A 20532-nucleotide genomic window follows, 5' to 3' on the forward strand; every position below is an offset into this window, starting at 1 on the left:
ACATGAAAATATGTATTTATGAAGGGTGTTGAGAATAAATTAGGAGTCAAAAATAATGTTTCTTCTTTCTTTTCTTAACATTTGTATAATGGTGTTACTTTGACAAGGAAGTGAATACGAATTCATTGAAGAATCTGAAGATTTTTTTTTACCAATTATCGGTCTCGAATCAGCATTGACATGCTAAAAAACTCTATTGAATCATTCTTCCATGAACACAGCTCAAATTTTTATATTTACAAACAAGCAAAAGATCATAATGTTTGAAAGACAATAGTTTGATTGTTATTTCACACATTGTGTGTTCACATTTTTTGATTGGTTTAGTTTCACAAAATTTCAATAACCGATTAAATTGCCAATGTAGACAATAAGATTTCCAAAGAGTTAGTAACAATTGTGTATTCTTATTGACCATGACATAAGGACACTTTTTTGCTAACTCCTTTTATGCCTTATCTGTAACTCTATGATTTTAAGTCAGGGCTTCCAGAATTGTGTAATATTCTTTGTAATGTAAAATGGAGTTCAAACAATTTTGGAACACATTCACACCTCCTGTAACTAAAGTTGTATATGGTAAGTTCATCTTTAATACTTCATTTGATTGTTGTCCTATCCTGCACAATTTTTACGTCAACATTTTAAAATGTATCAAGGACGTAGTTAGGCTGATGTATTTGGAGGGTCAAATTATATAAGTTATATATGAATCATGTATATTGCATTTTGTATATTAGTAATATTTATTACATAAAACTAAACTTCATGTCTCAACAGCCCTCCAAGGGCCAAGCTCGTGTCAAGCAGCTTTTTCAGTGATGAATGGTCTGCGCATCAACTCCCATCGCCAACATTTCTGGAGCTCCCACTGTGATTTGAACCTGGGACCACTTGCACCAAAGACAAGAGTGCTAACCATTCGGTTATGTACCATATTAAGTTTTATTAATATGTAATAATAGCTTTATATGTATGAACAACAAGAATATTTGAATGATTTCAACAAGATCTAACATGAACTCCAAAGTTGGTGAATGAAGTGATTTATCCACACACACACACAACCTAACCCTCCTATATATCTTCACAAAGGTCAAATTGATGGTCATTTTGGCTCTAAATTTATCCTTACAACCCCCTAGATGGAAAAAACTATATAAATCCTTGGGGGGGGCATGGGTCAAACTTCATTAAAAAAAATGCACATTGATTATTTTGCGAATATTTGCAAGGCACACTTCTTACATTTACATTCAACTTAGTCTATATCCCAACACAAATCTCAGATCCATGGATATTGTGGATATGCCATGTCCCATCCTGGATATCCATATAATCTGTCATTTTAGATATCCAGGGGATCTCCTGTCCTGGATGTTTATGGGATATGTGGTATTACGTTGTCGTTTTATTAAAAATTTGGCATAAATGTTTTGATATTCATGCAGAGATTCATTCATAGTATCTAGTCTCAAGTTAATTATGTTAGAACTCAAACTCTGTGATGTAGTAATAAATCATAACTTAAGAACATCTTCTAGAGGAATTGTGTCATCCGTAGACCCATTGTCTTTTCAGCAAGTCACTCATGCCAGGCCAGGTGAAACTTCCTTTGCCACGAGGCTTCCTTTGTGTCTCGAACATAACACCATTGCATTGAGAATGTTAACTTGGCTAGCTGTGGTCAGTGACATGCACTGAGGAGTAGTTAGTCTAGCAGAGATAGATCAATCAATCTCACATGTGGAATTATATTCAAATCACAATATTTATTGTCTTGTTAAAGCCAAAGTTCATATGCAACACTTTCTTTTCCATGTACTTCTCGTCCATCGGTGTGATCCGCGGGCAAAGCTGGCTGGATACCCTAGCTCGCTCTTCTTCCGCCTGACCAGTTTCCAGGTAGAAACAGCCGGCCGAAGGAAAAAGGAAGATTTTTACCTCTACCTCTCTTGCCCCCTCGCCCCCCGCTGCAATGGTTGAAAGCCCAGGCTTTCAGGTCCCCTAGTCTATCTCCTATAGGAGAGATAGGGGATTGGTTTCTCATAGATTTTTTTTTGTAAATCCTCTAAAGAACTCAGGACTTATGTTCTCTGTATTTACACAACCTTTTACACGTTGTACAGTGGGATCTATGAGTAATACCGTGCAAATTGTCCATCACCATGTTCGTGCACTTTATTTGACCCATTAAGAGCTTCAAGAATTAAAAGAAAACTCAAAACAAGCTGTTGACAACTTCTGCACCAGCATTCATAAAAATCCATCGGTTATAAACACGTACGATGTAAGAGAAAGATTAATGAAAATAGTCATGGGCAATTTGCCGAGCAATACTAGTGGATCCCACTGTACAATATGTATGTATAGTATGGGATGTAGTTTTATTATTTATGAAATGGGAACGTGTTATGTGGAGACAATAATCTTATGCTTTCTTTATTTTTTATTTTTTCAAGTATGGAATATATAATGATTAAATTACAAATATGTGCTCGGGCTCTCTCTCACTCTCGTTTCAGTAGTGTTTTATTTAAATATACTACTCTTGGCCTCTAACAGTCATAAAAACGGATGTATTTATTTGGGCATATTGTTGTTTGTTTGGTTTATTTTACTTCGCTTTTCTGCCACATTTGGTTATCGAGAAAATGAGGATGAGTGATGATATGATGAAATTGATGAAGGGACCTTATATGAACAATCCAGGCCAGGTTTCGAACCCGTGATGAGTACGCATTCTTGTCCTATGTGTTGTACTCTGCAGTGAATAATGAAATAATTTGGAATGAAAAATGTATCTCAGAACTCAGAAAGCCAAATGAATATAATTGAAAAAACTACAAAAAGTGTATTTTGTTTCTGTGCACAAAGTGTACTTAAAACACCAAATTAACCAACTGGGGGGGGGGGGGTTATCACAGCACGCTACGACACCAGGAGTTCCGAATTTGAACCCATACCTGGGCGTGGGTGTTCTTTGTGTGTGTCCCTTCATTAATTTTATCGTATCATCTTCGCACTTAACCAAATGTGACAAAAAAAGCGATGCTCAGTAACAAAAATGAAATCAAATCATTGATTGATTGCTTGATTTGGTTTATTTTACGTCTCTTTTCCGCCACTTTTGGCTAATCGCGAAGATGATACGATAAAATTGATGAAAGGACACACACAAAGAATACACATGGCCAAGCCGAGATTTGAACCCAGGATCTCTGACTTAGTCAAATCAAATAGTTTTTTATTTTTGAATGTGGGTGGGGGTTAGGTGTACTTTTTTTTAGTACTCTTTCATCATTTTGCATTTTTTTCCCGTTATTGACATTCCTTTTTTTAGGGATAGGGGTGTGATCCACACCAACCCCCCCCCCTCCCTCGAGCACACCACTGACTGCTACCCCAAGTGTCGACGTCACCGCACGTCACTGGCTGTGGTAGTGAAGAATAAGCTCTGCATACTCTGCTCATTGATACACATGTAAAGAGAAAGCATTTTTATTCGGATGTTTAAATGTGTGTGTGTGTGAATTTGTGTGTGTCAGTTTGTGTGTGTTTGTGAGAGAGAGAGAGAGAAAGAGAGAGGATTACTTGTTATAAGCATATGTGTACCCGAGGTCTTAGATATGTGTAAATCTAGTCCAGGAATGTCCTTTTTATATCCAAAGTATGTGCGAAAAATATTTGCATAATGTCCAGATTAGGTACAATTTTAGTCCAGAATATATCCTTATCCACAATGAAAACATCCAGATAACATCCCAATCACGTGAACCTATGTCCGAAATATGTCCAAAATTCATCCATAGAATGTCCAAAACATGTCTAAAAATAATCCACAGAATGTCCAAAACATGTTCAAAAATGATCCACAGAATGTCCAAAGCATATCCTTCCTGGATATCCTATGCATGTCCCCTGGAGGGACATTTGGATATCATGGGGATTTCCAATGTATGTCTATCTAGAAGACATCCATTAGGTGTCTCCTGGATATTTGTGTGCTGTATGGGATATTCAATAGCTTAAAGAGATTAAACCACTTGTGATCTGTGATTATGAATGATGAACTTGAAATAGATGACTAAACAAACACAATGACACATCTATGCCTTAAGCAGCTTTTGAATCAGGCATTTAGTGAGGGGCTTGAGGTGCCACAGCTCCAGGTTTCCTCCTGCAAGGGAGGAAAATTGTTTTGGAAATGGCTAAATAATAATAATAAAATTTTAAAAAACACATTTGAAATGTGGTACACACAAATATTAAAAACTAACCACCTAACATAACTAGTCCAGGGACGTAGTTAAGTTTGATCAGTTAAGGGGGCCCAAATGTCAGAATTTTCTCAAACCATTAAGAAAATTATCAACATTATGTATAGCTTTTTAGAATCCTGCAGGAGTTTTAAAACATGCTGTATATATGTACACATATATGGGTAGGTATGGGGGAACAAGGAGTCAGAGGTGCTACCACAAATTCTTGTCTGGGGAGACTAAGTATTTAGATCCATTGGCGTTGCCAGAATTTTTTATTGGAGATCAGCCCAATGATAAAGCTTTAATAATAATAGAAGGAATGATAATAATAATAACTAGTAGTAGTAGTAGTAGTGTGCTTATAATTATTATAATTATGAACTAGTAACCCAATTTATTATCACTATTATTATTATTATTATTATTATATGCTAGGAGAGACTTTTCAACTCGTTCCACCACATGAATGATTATCCAGCACAATTGTATTTTTTTAAATATTTTTTGAGACATTTCCATCATCGGGAAATGGCAGATCTACAGATTATTTATTTACCTTCCTTGAGAAAAGATTGGATTTCTCCATCTTAAAAGCGTGATCTTGATATATTTGATTCTAGCGCCATCATCGGAAAATTGCTGAACTACAATTTTTTTACCTTCCTTGGGAAAAGATTGGATACCTCTGTGTTAAAACCGTCACGTGAATTGGCTGAACTACATATTATTTACCTCCCTTGGGAAACGATTGGATACCTTCATGTTAAAAGCATAATTTAAATATATTTGATTCTAGCGCCATCATCGAGATGTTTTTTTTTCTTATTGGATATACAGTATGTAACATTCTTATTCGTACACATAGAATTTCCTAGGAGAAAATGTCATATCTACTAGTAAATATAATAATTTTCATATGCACCTGGAAATTAATGTTAATGAAGGTTTCACCAACAAATGTCAATAAAAATGTATGTTCAAAGTGCATATAAGAGCATATAATTTGTGTGAAAAGAGAAAACCACGCTGTTTCATGCAACATTGTTATAATACAGGCAAAAGTTTCAATCTTCCTCGCATACAGCGCCACCGCTATTCGGGCGATTTCGTGCAGTTTGCAACTTCGTAACAAGTTTGAACATGCAGGCCCGCTCCCCGTCAAGCGGAATGCTGGCGTAGGTATTGTTGTAAGCCTATCGTCTATCTATCAGCATGTTCGAAATGGGCAAGGTGAAGGAACTTAGTTCCGATCTGAAGGATGTTGTTATAAATTTCACCCTTAGAGGTTATTCGTTAAGAAAAATTGGACAAACAGTCAATAAATCACACTCCACAGATCACTGCATAGTAAACAAATTTAGACAGGAAGGTTCAAAACAGAATGTGCCGAGAAAACCAAAAGAGAGACGGTTGAATAAACGTGATGAACGCTTTATTTCAAAAAGAGTGCGAGAAAACTCCCAACTAAGTGTTCCTCAGTTACGACCGTTAGTAGAAAATGTTGCTGGTAAGATGATGTCCGATCAAACTGTCCGACGTGCCTTGTGGAAGCACGGATATCATGGCAGAATACCATGAAAGAGGCCATATGTAAATAAGGTGAATCGCAGGAATAGACTTTCATTCGCGAAAGAGAACATCCACAAGGACCAGGAATTTTGGGATTGTGTCATATGGTCAGACGAGTCCAAGATTAATATATACGGGTCAGATGGGATAAATAGGGTCTGGAGAAAATCAAATAAAGACAATGATCACATTAACACAGTTCCAACAGTTAAACACGGTGGTGGGTCATTAATAGGGTTACCAGATCGCTGTAAGGGAAATGTAGGACATGCTGTCCTAAAATGTAGGACATTAAGTCAAAATGTAGGACACAAAACATTCTCAATAAATAATACATATTTCTATAGAACACGTTAGAAAGCAGCTGAAAAATGACACTTTTCAGTTTTAAAAAAATGAATTCTTAATGAATTTTTAAATTTCAAAACTTGCAATCATACTAATCAATGCACCTCTTACTACATGATTTAAGTGATTCTTCTCAGAGGAGACAATTTTTATCAAAATTTAAGGTTTAGTCAAAATATATTGATGTTGGAGTGGATAGTCAAACTCTTTGAAATTATAGAGACCAGTACCAAACATTTCACAGACTTTATGAAAAAATAATTTCTCTCGTGAGTCTGTGTTGATTGTAATGAAAGAACTCTATCAACATTTGAATTATGACCTGTAATGGCAAACAAATATTCAGCAATTATCGTAATTTAAAATGGTTCCAGAAGTTTCACTTTGGGTAGTTTTTAGTTCAATAACAGAGTGTCTACGAAAATAACACATCCAGAATTCTGGACTTTTCTAGACATTTTTTCCGTTTTTCTTAACGTTTATTTATTCGACCTTTACTTAGGTAAATTTGGAAATTAGTAATTAAGAAAATAAATATTTATTTAATGAAAACCCCTACCAAAGGACCAGTTAAGATAAAAACTGAAGCTGAATTTAAGAAGAGAATTAGATCTGCTTTCTCGTATTAATGCATCCTGAACTGTATTTGGCAGACAAGCGAGTCTTTGGCATCTGGACTCACAGGCAGCATAATCTTATGTGGGGCTTGTGTCGGTTGTCCCTATATGTTTGTGATTGTTCCTTCGTCCATCTTATCTTACCACCTTCCATCCTCATCTTCGCGATTAGCCAAAGGGACAGAAAAAAGGTGAAGTAAAATAAACTAAACCAACAAATCAGTCATTATGGCAGCAAAAATTCTTGACCACAAGAATAATTTTTTGCCTTTTTATTGATCTCTTGACCTATTTGTTGATTTATTTACTTTTTCTTGACTTCTATGATTTTCTTGACTGGCAGACACTCTGAATAAGTTTGATCTCTAAACCCCTGCTTTCAAATCAATTTATATTGAATATTGAGTAAGAATGAGCAACACCTTGTTCCATCAGTATAAAGCATAAGGCAAGAAATTCTGCTCAGGCATTGAAGAGTGACGTTATCAGAAAGTGATCCCCCAAAACTTTGTTCATTATTGCTTCCGTTTTCCCGTTTGTTTAATGGCAGGACAAACTTTTTTTCTTTTTGGGCAATGACTCAATGACTGAATCAAAATAAATTTCACTATTGAGTTTGGAAGCGCAATCCATAGATTTGTAACTTGCATGATTTTTTCTGTAACATATTTTCATAATTAATATTATTTGACGCTCAAAATGTAGGACATTTATGATATTTTTCAAATTCCTCCCGGACGCCGGACATAAGGCTAAAATGTAGGACATGTCCGGGAAAATCCGGACGTCTGGTAACCCTAATGATTTGGGGCTGTATGTCGTCCAAAGGTGTTGGTACCATCCAGTTTATTGATGGTATCATGGATGCACATGTCTATTTCGACAAATTGAAGAACAATGTAAAACAGTGCCCAAAAAATGGACATGCCGCCTATCTACAGATTCCAAGACAATGACAGTAAGCATAAGGTGCGAGTTAACATGAATTGGCTAATATGGAATGTGCCCAAACTACTACAAACAACAGCTCAAAGTCCAGACTTAAATCCCATTGAGCATTTATGAACAATTTTGAAGAGGCGAGTCCATAAAGCAGGCATCAAGTCCAAACAAGAGTTGAAAACTGTTGTGCAAGCCGAGTGGAATAAAATAAGCTCTGAAACATGTCGGAAACTCGTTAATTCTATGAAGAACAGGTGTCAAGCAGTAATTAGAGTCAAAGGATACGCATCGAAGTATTAGAACTGTCAGTCAATTTGCTCTGAATATACTTTTTTCTTTTATATTATTAAGTGTACGAATAGAAAAGTTGTACAAAAAATGGCATGTTTCTCTTTCAGTTTCATTTAAATTTGTTATTGTCATTGGTTATACAGAATTTGGGTAAGATTTTATGTTCCTAATGACATTAGTTATTGAATTGTAAAGAAACAATTTCAAAAGAGTGTATTTCCTTTCAGATATTAAAGCATTTTCTTTGAAAATCCGTGTGTACGAACAAGAATGTTACATACTGTATCAGTGGCGGAGCGTGACCTTTCCAACAGTGTAAGCCTAGCATGACGAAGGCTATTTCCCGTTGTGCTTATTTTTGGGCTGACATGGTTAGTGATTTATCCAAAAAAACACCCCCCCCCCAATTTTTTCAGAACACTTCCCTGGAATTTTTCACCAAATTAAAAATTCTGGATATCTGATAATTAAGTCAGTGTTATTCCTATCACAATGAGTAACGTATCGATAAAAAATATGCAAAGTTAGATAAAATGAATAATAATAAACAAACGAAAACAGAAGGAAACAGAAAAGTGCTGAATACTTTTTACAACCGCATAACCAAGTATCAGCTCCGTATCATGAATCGCAAAATCGGCGCACTTTATTTTTCGTTTCTGTTACTATGTCTGCTAGAGAAGGAAGGGGTGGGCCTACCTATATCCAAAGGTTTCTTCTTGGCCACAAAATCCTTGCTGGACAACGGCGTCTTCAACAAGTTCTCCACCCCACCGCACAATCACACTCATTTTATTCCATAATGCACTTCACTACTGTATCACACCACAGCACAGGGAAGACAGTCCGCTTTTCAATAGATGGAATTCGCAAAAGCAATACCTCGAGACTTTAACAAACACAGCAAGAAGGGGGAAACAAAAAGAAACCAGATCCAAAATCGGTCACTGCTCAAAGCAGTGATCTTTCGGACTGTGAGGGGAATATCCCTTTCAGATATAAATAAATTCCCTCTCTTGCCTTAAAATTCCCTATATTTAGTAAAAAAAAATACAATATAAAAGAAATGCTCACAAATTGTAGGGATATATCCAGAAATTTCTATCAAAGGACATGTAAGTGCTTTCTTAGGATAGTGTAAAAGCAAATCTAGCACCTAAAAGATCATAAACAGGCTTTTCGTAGGTTGTTCGAAGAGTGTTTGAATCACGGACTATGTAATTAATAATATTTGGTTCACATTTGACATGAAATTTGTAAAATTGGTTCAATCTTCAGTTTTCATTAACATTTATTTCACTTTTTAGCTCAATTATTACCAGCTGAGTTCATACATAAACGGAAAACAGAGTCTTAATATGTCTAATGTTTATGCTCTCCTACAAGCGAAAAACAGAAACAACAAGAATTTAGCACATCAATGTGTATCTAGTTTTCCCGTATCCCGCTCATTTCTAGGTTTCTCCTTTTTCCCCTTCCTGTTAGATTTTTGCTTCAGAATTCCCTGTTCCTGGAAAAAAAACCTCCTTGAAGCACCACCGGCTCAAATTTCCTTTGCAGTCAACCATTCATACCCGACAACTCTGGAGCCCCTCCTCTTGCAGGACCTGTCTCGCTGGCGCGTATTCAGTGAAGCCAACCCAAGAATAATGGTGCAAAATCTCGCACAAGTTTAAAAAGTCGTTTGTAGTATGTAGCATAATTTCGGAGTTTAAACGACATCATGGATGTCCAGAAGGGGCAAGGGGAGGAGACACTTCCTGAAAAATGAATGTCAACCATTTTCACACATATAATTTCATTTCAGTCACATCAAATTGTTAATTATTGTAAGGGCGTTGCAGAAAAATGTTAACTTCAAATTGAATTAGTATATTTTGAGAAGGGAAATATACCTAGTTTACCCTAACCCCTGAAAAAAAATACTTTGCTTAATCCTCCCTGGTGAAAAGAAATACTGCGGACGTCCATGAACAACACTTTTTCTAAACATGAGGTTTGCAACGCTGTTGTAAGCCTCTGCCCGTAGGTTTACACACCTAGGGTTTCGACGCGCTTTTCTCCCTATATTCCTTGCTCTTCTCCTTCCAGATACGGTGGGCGACGGTAGGCACTGCTCCTTCGCGGTCAGAAATTTGTAAGGCAACATTCAGACGGCTTACAACTTTCCCCAAGCAAAAGGCGGGAGTTCTCATGTGCCGTCTGGTGCTGAAGTGTTGCAATCTAACAAACAGGATCTCGAAGACTGGTATCGGGCGAGTTGAACTTTGAAGTTTTTATTAATTTTGCCATATAATTACATATATTTTACTAGAACTAATAAAGTGTAAGCCCGGCTTACACGGCTTACATGGACGCTCCGCGCCTGTACTGTATATACCGTTTGTAACTGTAGACTGTATTCTGACAAGGGTTAGGTGGGAGAACAGCGTTCGCTGAACCTCGCCCGCTCAATAAAGATATAATTATTACCAGACAGTTCCACTTTTTGGTCAAAATTGTTTTTTTGCTGTAATCTATCATCTATCTGCTGGTGCAAGAATCAGACAGCTCCACAGATTTGTTGCGAAGTAGGAATGGAAAAGTAGTTGTCTGCGTGTTTCTGCTGGCGCATCGTCGCAGACAGCTCCTGAAGTAGTCTCGTTCTTGCAGCGGCTATATTCTATGGCTATAGTTCAGTGTTCGGGCCAGTGGCGTACGCAAGGGGGGGGGGGTTACGGGGTTTAAACCCCCCCTTGAGCTTGTGAAATATTATGAAAAATGCTGTGGAAAAATATTAAATGGTCAATTTTTCACAGTCAAAGATCTGGGACAATAATATTACTATTACTACTTCTACTACTACTACTACTACTACTACTAATAATAATAATAATTTGAATTATTATTTCCATGCAGCATGGAGAAAAGCACAGCATTCCAAACACACGCGTCTTTCAGAGTGATGCCTTGAAAATAAACACAAGTTTATGAGGTTAAGTTAGGGTAACTATGATTTAAAAGAGGAAAAAAAGTTGTTTTGTATCTCAGTTGCAACAATGTTCAATACACTGCCGTACGCAGGATTTTTTTTTCGGGAGGGGCTGGAATAGTAAATGTGGATAGCACATGGCTTCACTTTGGAGGGCAGGATGCATAATAAAATATTTCGTATTTTTGGAGCTTTTCAGTCTATTAAAATTGTATTCAAAGACAAAAATGGTCATCGGGATTCACTTTAAAAGAGGTTTCGCATTTACACATTTTGATTTTTTTAAAGTTCTTAACGGATTTTTATTTGAAAATTCTGATTTTCTCAAAATTTCGGTAGGGGCTGGAACACCATCGGCCAACCCTCTACGTACGCCAGTGTTCAACGAACATGTATTTTTTTGTGTGAACAATGAGAATTAACCAAATAAAGTTGTTGGTACGTTGTAAGAGGCTAATGTATAGACAAAGGCTAGGCGGACAAGAATAGTCACCAATTCGCCTTCCCATTGTATTGTTTACCGCAGCACGTTTGAATGTCTCTATTTAAAATGTGTCACCTTGTTGACTAGACAATTATTCAAACGACAATAAGCTTAACTATTGGTAAGAACAGCGAGATAATCCAGATGTGAATTATCGGGGACATTTACGCGGGGAAGAAGCCGGAAAAATTCCAACCAATTTCGCGTGATTGTCACTTGTCAGACGCTCTACCGACCAGATCACCGCAGCTCCTTGGATGAGTTCCATACTTTGATTATTTCAATTTATTTTAATATATTTTCTTGTATTTATGGATCTTCTTCATCCTTGAAATGTCTCACCTTGTTGACCAGACAATTATTTCGTAACAAAGAAACAAAAAAATGCTCCCAGGATTTGATAAAAATCGAATGACTAGAAAGTAATTTCGTTCTGATGTTTTCATAAATACTATATTTATGTAGATCTCTACTACTTAATAGTAGTGGTAGTGGTATTAGTAGTATTATTAGTATTAATTTAGCTAATTAATTAATAATAAGTAACATTAATTAATTGTGATTATTATTATTTAATTAAAGTATAATAGAACAATGGTAATGTGAATTTGGAAAAAAGTTTTAGAAATAATACCCCCCTTGATGAAATCCTGCGTACGCTACTGGTTCGGGCACTCGGCGGCGTGCAGCAGTTGCTATCGAAACCGCACTCTTCAATATGTATGTTACAGTTGCTTCCAGCTATTGCACGTGAATGCCCCTTCCCAGATAGCACGTAAGTTAAGTGCAAGTTTGCACTTGATTTGCATTTGTCTTGCGAGACTTGCTTGGCACTTCAAGTTGAATGCAAGTTCACTGTAAGTGTGCAGGAACCATGAGTTTGCATTTTAAGTGAATATAAATTTGCAGCAGGTGTATAAGTGACAATTTGCCTGATACTTGCGTATCACACTTGCAGCAAGCCTGGAGTTCAAGTCGCCATTAGAACGTATTGCGTAGTCCGAAGGGTGCAACATTTTTACATTTTAGCTATCATTGATGCTTCTTGGCTCAACGCAGAGGTATCTCTCAGCAAGGGGACCGACAGAAGGGGACCAGGGGGGCACTTACCCCTTTGAGATATCTGGAAAAATTTCATGGAATTCGAATGGTTAAATTGAAGCGATATTTAATGAAAATTATTTTGTTTTCTGTGATTTACAGGCTGTAAAGTTTCAGCAATTTGCTACCATGTCCTACAAAATCTTGGGAGACTGTTTTCAGCTGTTATTAGAATCATGTTCACTGCTGTAATGGCATTGGGAAGGGATTTTTTTTTATATAATTCTGATTTCCGGTATTGAGAAAATCTCCATTTCCCCGACTAGGTCGTAAATTTTTCGAAATTTCCCAACACTGTGAAAATCTAGAATTGAACTTCCCCCCCAAAGTGATTGATTTTGCACATCTGCAATAAAAATTGGCCATTTAAAGAAATTCCAGACCTTTTAAGTGCAGAAACTACGCAAGATTTGGTCACTGTTATATATGATAATTTGGAATTTCTCGACTGTTCGGAATCCCAAACACAGATTCTCGATCTCGCCCCCTCGTTTTGAGGGTGCTGTGATCAGCACCACGCTCCGACCGCCTTTACTCCCTCTCCCAGGGTTGCTTGTTTACCCCGTTACCCATTTATTGTTATTTAACATTTACTCGGACAATGGGTCACATGTAACCCACAGAAAATATAGGCGTAGTTGGCCGATGGGTCACTGGTGCAGGAATCATAACACAAAAGGCAATAAGAGGGGTTGGGTGGGCCGCGGCCCCAACTTTCAATGAAAAAATCATAAAAATAAGGGAGCTTGCCCCCTCTTCCCCGCTATTTTTGGAAGGGGACGCAAACTTTAGCCTTATTTTCAAAGAATCGTCCTTTCTCAACCGAAAGAAAGTCATTTCATGTTCCTGGGTGAATTACATTATAGAATATGTGTAAAGAGTTCCCATTTTTATGATTTTTTCATTGAAAGTTGGTAAATTACTTCTTCGACATTTCATTCTTTTATTCAGTTTTTCGTGTCTCCTGAAAACTTTTATAATTTGGAACTGTCTGGTTCTTGCACCGGGATCTTCAGTTGCTGAACCTCAAATTATTTACCTTCCTTGGGAAAAGATTGGATATCACTGTGTTAAAACCGGGATTTTAATATATTTGATTCCAGCGCTATCATCGGGAAATGGCTGAATACATACGTATTATTTACCTCCCTTGGGAAAATATTGGATACCTCCGTAAGAGCGTAATTTAAATATATTTGATTCTAGCGCCATTATCGAGGAATTTCTGAACTACAAATTATTTACCTTCCTTGGGAAAAGATTGGATACCTCCATGTTTTAAACCATGATTTTAATATAGTTGATTCCAGCGCCAACATCATGAAATTGCTGAACTACACATCACTTACCTCCCTTGGGAAAAGATTTGATACCTCTATCATGCCTCTATGTTAAAACCGTGATTTTAATATATTTAATTCCAGCGCCATCATCGGGAAATGGCTGAACTACATATTATTTACCTCCTTTGGGAAAAGATTGGATACCTCCATTTTAAAAACGTAATTTAAAAATATTTGATTACTGAACTACAAATTGTTTACCTCCTATGGGAAAGATTGGACACTTCATATTTAAATCGAGTTTTTAGTATATTTGATTTCAGCGCCATCATCGGGAAGTAGCAGAACTTCTGAGAAAGGATATATACCTCAAAAGGGAGGTACATGATTTGTAGTTCTGCTACTTCCCGATGATGGCGCTGTAATTGAATATATTAAAATCAAGTTTTTCTAAAGGGTGGTAAATTATATGTAGTTCAACAATTTAGCGATAATGGCGCTGGAATCTAATATATTAAAATTACGCTTTTATCATGGAGGTATCCAATCTTGTCCCATGGGACATAAATCTGTAGTTCAACTATTGCCCGATGATGGCGCTGAAATCACATATATTAAAATCATGGGTTTTGACATGGAGTTATCCAATCTTTTCTCAAGGGAGGTCAGTAATGTGTAGTTCAGCAATTTCACGACGTTGGCGCTGGAATCAACTATATTAAAATCACCAACAAGGAGTGTCCAATCTTTCCCAAAGGTAGGTAAATTTTCTGTAGTTCAACATTTTCCCGATGATGGCGCTGGGATAAAATATATTAATATTACACTTTTAACATGGAGGTTTCCAATCTTTCCCATTGGTCGTAAATAATCTATACTTCAGCCATTTCCCGATGATAGCGCTGGAATCAAAATATTAATATCACGCTTTTAACATGGAGTTATCCAATCTATTCCCATGGAAGGTAAGTAATGTATAGTTCAGCAATTTTATCATGTTGGCGCTGGAATCAACTACATTAAAATCACTCTTTTAATATGAAGTATGCAAACTTTTCCAAAGGGAGGAAAATAATATGTAATTCAACAATTTCCCATTGATGGCGCTGGAATCAAATCATTAAAATTATGCTTTTAACTAGGGGTATCCAATCCTTTCCCATGGGAGGTAAATCTGTACTTGGCCTAAATGTTTTAACTGAAACTGGAGAGGGGGGATGTTCACTATTTGCCACATGTTTCCACATATACAGGAGTTTATACAGAATTGTCCTACTGGAGAATGTATGTTGCTATTTCGGGGGTTGTAAAGGTAAATTTTAAGACATTTATGTAGCTTATGAAATCAGAGTCTACTCTTATAGAGGACCAATTAGTCACATATGTAGAAAGATAAGAATTTCGTGAATATATTTACGTAATAAAGTACTAAAAAAATTACACTACACCCAGTCAAATATTGATTGATTTGTTGTTTTAAGTCCACTTTATGCACAGTATAGGTAATCGTGACTGGACCTACAGTTTAAAGTGGGATCCGAACCACTATGTGGCTCCACCGGGTCTCGAACCCGGACCCCTTGATTAGAAGGCGACGACGCTACCACTGCGCCATCGGGGAGGCCCTCAAGTCAGATATGGAAAAATCCTAAAACACAGGGCGTACTCTCAATTGGCAAAAGTAGATATGTGCGTGTATAAGAGAGAGAGGTGAAATAATAACAAGATGACTATTTTAGAATTCATTACTTGTTTTCTTTCATATATTTTTAGGGTCCATACTTGGAGAACGTCCTTTTGTATAGGAGTTGAGTGCTGGGAGCATCATGGATCACAAGCTGTTAACAGCATATACAATATTGTTTCTTTGTAGCCAAGTAAGTTTATAAATTTATTCGAGAGTTAAAGTCCCAGTGAGAAATTGTTTCCCTTTCGCATGTACCCAAATGAATGAATACAATCGTTTGACCTGTTTTTTGAGCAGAAATTAAGCCTAAGCTTCTAACAGTGGCGACTCGTGGCTTTTCATAGATGTAGGAAGTTATGATCAACAGACAACAAGAAAGAACAAAGAAAAGACTTTGAAAATGTGTTCAATTAAACAGGCACACGTATCACTTGTACTGTCCACTGCATTTACAATGTTAGCTGCAACCCTGTACCCAAGGGGGCCAATAAAATATTTATATGCGAACCTAAAAATACATACGAAAATATAACATTGACAATTTTTCATATTGTGATAGAATTTCGATTTTTCTCTTTCTTGAATGAATGGGTTGTTTGTGGAGATAGGCAAGCTCCAGAACTCTGCAGTCTGCAATATTTGGTCGTTTTAATTTTTTAACAATTGATGGGAGGCTACCAGACGTCCCGATACCCGATTTAAATTCATTACAAGAATCATTGCTAATACGTAGGCCTACATCATTTAATTTATAAATATATTATTTTCTAAATATAGAATTATCGTGGCTGTTCAATGATACTGGTAAAAGAAAATTAAAGGAAATTTGAAAATATGACAATTTGCGGAATACAGTACTATTCTAATACTTCCGAGAATTGAGTGTAAACAAGAAGCACCAAACTGTACTCTGTGTGATAGCCTTGGTCTGTAAGCGATTGCGTTGATGCTTGTTTGTCTGGTTGGGAAAGGGGAGGGGAGGGGGTGTCTGTGGGGAGTTTTAATTTTTTTCCCAACTCTGCAATGTCTAGCTGCAATACTACCATAGCGTCGTTGTCGCATCTAATGCTCCACCAGAATTTCGAATCTTCCCTCACTAAAAGAATAAAAAAATCATGAGTATGGGTCTAGTTAGCTTGCAAAAATGCACACACCGCGCCACTTGTTTCGATAACAACCTCGAACTTTTGAGTGAACCAAGCTGGTTCGACCACAGATATTATGTATATGCGTCTATCTGTGGTTCGACATTCGTGGGATCCTCCCTGCCTGTTGTCGTGTGTATTGAGGACAGCGTTGCCAACCTCCTGATAAGAAGAATTGCTGCTTCAACTCTTAAATTATGCTAAATGCAACTAATTATGTAGTTTTAAGTTCAATTTATGCAGCTATTTTGGAGTTGTGGAACTTGGGTTATCCATTATTTACCACAGTTAAGCAACATTGAGAATTGCGCCCATCAAATCGATTACAATGTATAGTGTGCTTGAAAAAGTTGGAGAAAATTCGACGGTTGGGAACGGCGGCCCGTATGTTTTATTTGTGACCTCCAACTTTCTACAGATTTCCTTTCATAAAATGTTCATTTCCTAATCGGGGAGTATAAAGAAAAGATTAAAACAAGAGGATGGACCGACATGTGATTGTAAAACCTTGTACTTTAGTCGGCATACTTTCTCTTGTTTGGAACAAGCCCGCTAGAGAAGTACAAATGAGATATAAAATATATTTTCTCAAAGTATCTTCCTTTGAATGAAATTTCTGTCTCCCAAACACAGGGTACCGGATGCCAGCGAAGTTCAAATTATGCTAGGTTTAGAACAATAATCCAGGGTTGGCATCACTGAATGTAGGAAGCCCTCTATGGTTCCTCGCTGGCCATTTAACCGAGAAACCCCGTCCCACTCCCTTCCACACCCCTCGCCCATCCCGCGGTAGGTGGAAGATGGAGGTTCCTTAGCAGCAGGAACAACTGTCGTCTTTGGGCGGCAGATGGAGCAAGCCATGAGCAAGCGAGTGACAGCGAACAGTAGCAAACCTAGTAAAATGTACGCATATTGCGCTCATAATTTAATAACGTACATTAAAGTCCTAAAAAAGTAGAAAACTGGATATAAGTGTAAATGAACTGTAGGAAGTTCCTCACTTCCTACATGGAGGAATCGCCCCTGGCTTCTAAACGCTTCTAACTTCTATTATCAATTATGGAAAGATTAGTGAAATCGAAATTCTCATTCTATAAATATTCTGCCAAACTCCTCATCTCTTCAAGAACAAAGATAAACATGGAAAGGTTAATTTAATAGGGTGTCTCACAAGTAATGTTGCATTTTAGTCAGTGCTTGAAGTGAAAATTGCTAGCTTGATGCTTAGTGGACTTCAGAGATAGGGGAGATGATTGTATGTAGCAACATGTAGACAGTGCAGTATGTGGGGGATACCTATGCAAATTAACTGGGGGTGCTTCATGAAAATTTTCTTACCTGAGCGGACAGCATCCCCTATCCTGAATTAACCTGGGTGGTAACCCGAGAACACTTGTTCGAGTCTTGTCAATAATCGTCAGATTGCTCTTCAATGGCCATCCTCCAGACACCCATCGATGAGATGCTGGGTAAACCCTGGAGCTGCTTATGCAGTGACATTAGATGAAAAGTTGAGGTCTGAATTCAGCCACGTTAAAGGAATCTCCCCTCCTCTCCCGTGTAGTAGTCAGACGGCCTTTATCGACTGTACTACAACAGCTCTGAAAAACACATAAGCCCAGGCCAAAATAGACTTTTAAACGATGCATTATTCTCTTTAAACATGTAAGTATTTATTGAATATGTTCAAGCTGAGATGGTCGGGCATATTTTCATGTTTTAGTACATACTTTTGGAAATTTTAGATCAGTGAATTTTTATTTTTATTGGATTTTTAGATTCTAAAAAGAACCTAGCCTAGTAATGACCAAAATTGAATTTATGCAGATGAGTCGATTTGAGATGTTCAACAAACAGGGTTGTATGGAGTCATGTCATGTAACTATGCAGAATAATAACAACAATTTGAAGCAGTTATCCTTGGAAAGAGTTATTATTATTAATAATTTAAAACAGTACTCCAGAACAAACATTTTGTATAAATTTGTGAGGGCTTTCAATGTGCGTTACATGACAGTTCCCAAACATAAAAGCTCTGTAATGGGGCTCATATCTACCAATTCCACCTTGAGTAATGTTCATTATATTTCCGAGACACATGCCGATATAAATATTGGCTTCTCCCACAGAAACAAAACGCTTGGCTGTATAAATTTATTCGAAACATAGATGTACAAGAGTATACACATTAATTATCTGATATAGTGTTAACAGAATATAGATACATCTGTATTTTACATCATTTTCTTTTCAGCTAGAATGTTATCCTTTGGAAGAAGATTTGGAGTTTGACTTCTATGCAGATGCTGTGCAGAACATCAAGGAGGTCGTGGAGAATATTGTTCCAGCAAGCCTTCCCATTATTGAAATATTTTCGGATGCAGCCCAGAACGTCACCTTGTCTATCATGGAACAGCTGAACGACATCATCATCGACATACACAGCCAGCTTCAAGAATCGATAGTTGCAGCCCAGAGAGTATTGAATGACATGGACCCTTCTCTGAATGATGCCATTGAGAGGTGGAAGACCTCACTGAGACATGTGTTCAATGACTTGCCGACAGAGTTCTTCAGCAAAGAAAGAACGATTCTGGGTAGGTTGCAGAATGCCTCGAGGACTTCACAAGATTCCATGAGCCTCCAGGTGTTTTCCTTTGACTTCCTGGTGGATCAGACTCCAGAAGAGTTCCAGGATTACGCCATGCCTGACATCGTGAAGGAGTTGTTGGAAAGAATGGTCCGCGAGTTCAGCAGTATGGAGGGAATAGTAGAGAATGAAACCACAAAGATAACGGAAGTCGTAGAGAAGGCGAAAACCAAGCTGGATGACGTCGTTGACCAGCTGCAGGAAATTTCAAACCGGATAGATGATCTTGTTAAGACTCGTGCAGAAGTCTTATCACCTAGTGACAGTATATCCTTGCAAGACATGAACAGCGTGCTACCGAATTTGTACTGGAAGCTGAAAGAGGAAACAGCTGACATTTTCCAAGAAGCAGAGCTACGTCTTGCTTTAAGTACTTCTACGTTGAGGCAGCAGTCCTCGATCCTAGAAAATGGCTTCATGTCTGCCTTCGAGAAGGTTCGTCCTCCAGTATCGGACACTCTTGCAGAACTTTTTGAGACGGTGAACTCACTGGCGGACGAAGTAGCTCAAAATATGACCATCTCAGTGGACTTATTAACTGGCCCTTTGCCTGTGCTTGCAACCATCCACCAGCAGTTGAGTCATGCAGATTTATCGAAACTGTTTGAATTAAGTTATTCCTCCCCTGAGTTTTAACAAAGCAGATTAGTATCTTTACAATTTGTACGTTTCGGAACAACTTTATAGTAAAGTCATAAGAAGGTTGTTTTAAATCTTTATATGTTTATTTTGTCACCGTTAACAGTTTCAGTAAGATTAGAATTCAACCGCCTTTTGTCTGTTTGTAACTTTATTAAACGAATCGACCATGAACAGATATTTACATTCTCAAAGTAATGGCACTTCCTGTACTCTGAACTTTATTTGGTTTATTTTACTTCGCTTTTTATGTCACTTTTGGCTAATTTGCGAAGATGGGGATGAGTGATGATGTGATGAAATTGATGAATGGACACTCGAAACATCTATACCCAGGCCGTGATTCGAACTCGGGACCCTGACGTCGTAGCGCGATGTGCTTACCACTGATTTTGAACTAACTGTATCAAATGCAATTGTAACACGAAATGCAATCGTAACACGAATCAAAATATATAGATAGATATTAATAATTTCAAAATATTCTACCTCATTTGATCTCAGCCGACCTACGTGTGGGAGTGGTTATTACAGTGCGCA

General features: G+C 37.4%; 1 protein-coding gene across 1 annotated transcript; it reads left to right on the forward strand.

Moving 5' to 3' along the window:
- Nucleotides 1-492: 492 nt before the first annotated feature.
- LOC145992757 (uncharacterized) lies at nucleotides 493-20160 on the forward strand. The gene is made up of 3 exons (XM_083129145.1): nucleotides 493-579; nucleotides 15645-15748; nucleotides 18958-20160. Exons 2-3 carry the CDS (start codon nucleotides 15698-15700, stop codon nucleotides 19987-19989), a joined length of 1083 nt encoding a protein of 360 aa, XP_082985271.1. The 5' UTR covers nucleotides 493-579; nucleotides 15645-15697; the 3' UTR covers nucleotides 19990-20160.
- Nucleotides 20161-20532: the final 372 nt, after the last annotated feature.

This window comes from Lepisma saccharinum, chromosome 9, assembly GCF_977018435.1.
Source record: "Lepisma saccharinum chromosome 9, izLepSacc3.1, whole genome shotgun sequence".
In the NCBI taxonomy this organism is placed as follows: Eukaryota; Metazoa; Arthropoda; class Insecta; order Zygentoma; family Lepismatidae; genus Lepisma; species Lepisma saccharinum.

Bases quoted from the DNA above. Each gene is read 5' to 3' on its own strand.
- LOC145992757 (XM_083129145.1), top strand. From the start codon at position 15,698: ATGGATCACAAGCTGTTAACAGCATATACAATATTGTTTCTTTGTAGC. The intron at 15,749-18,957 runs GTAAGTTTATAA...TTTTCTTTTCAG, and splicing joins TATTGTTTCTTTGTAGCCAA to CTAGAATGTTATCCTTTGGA.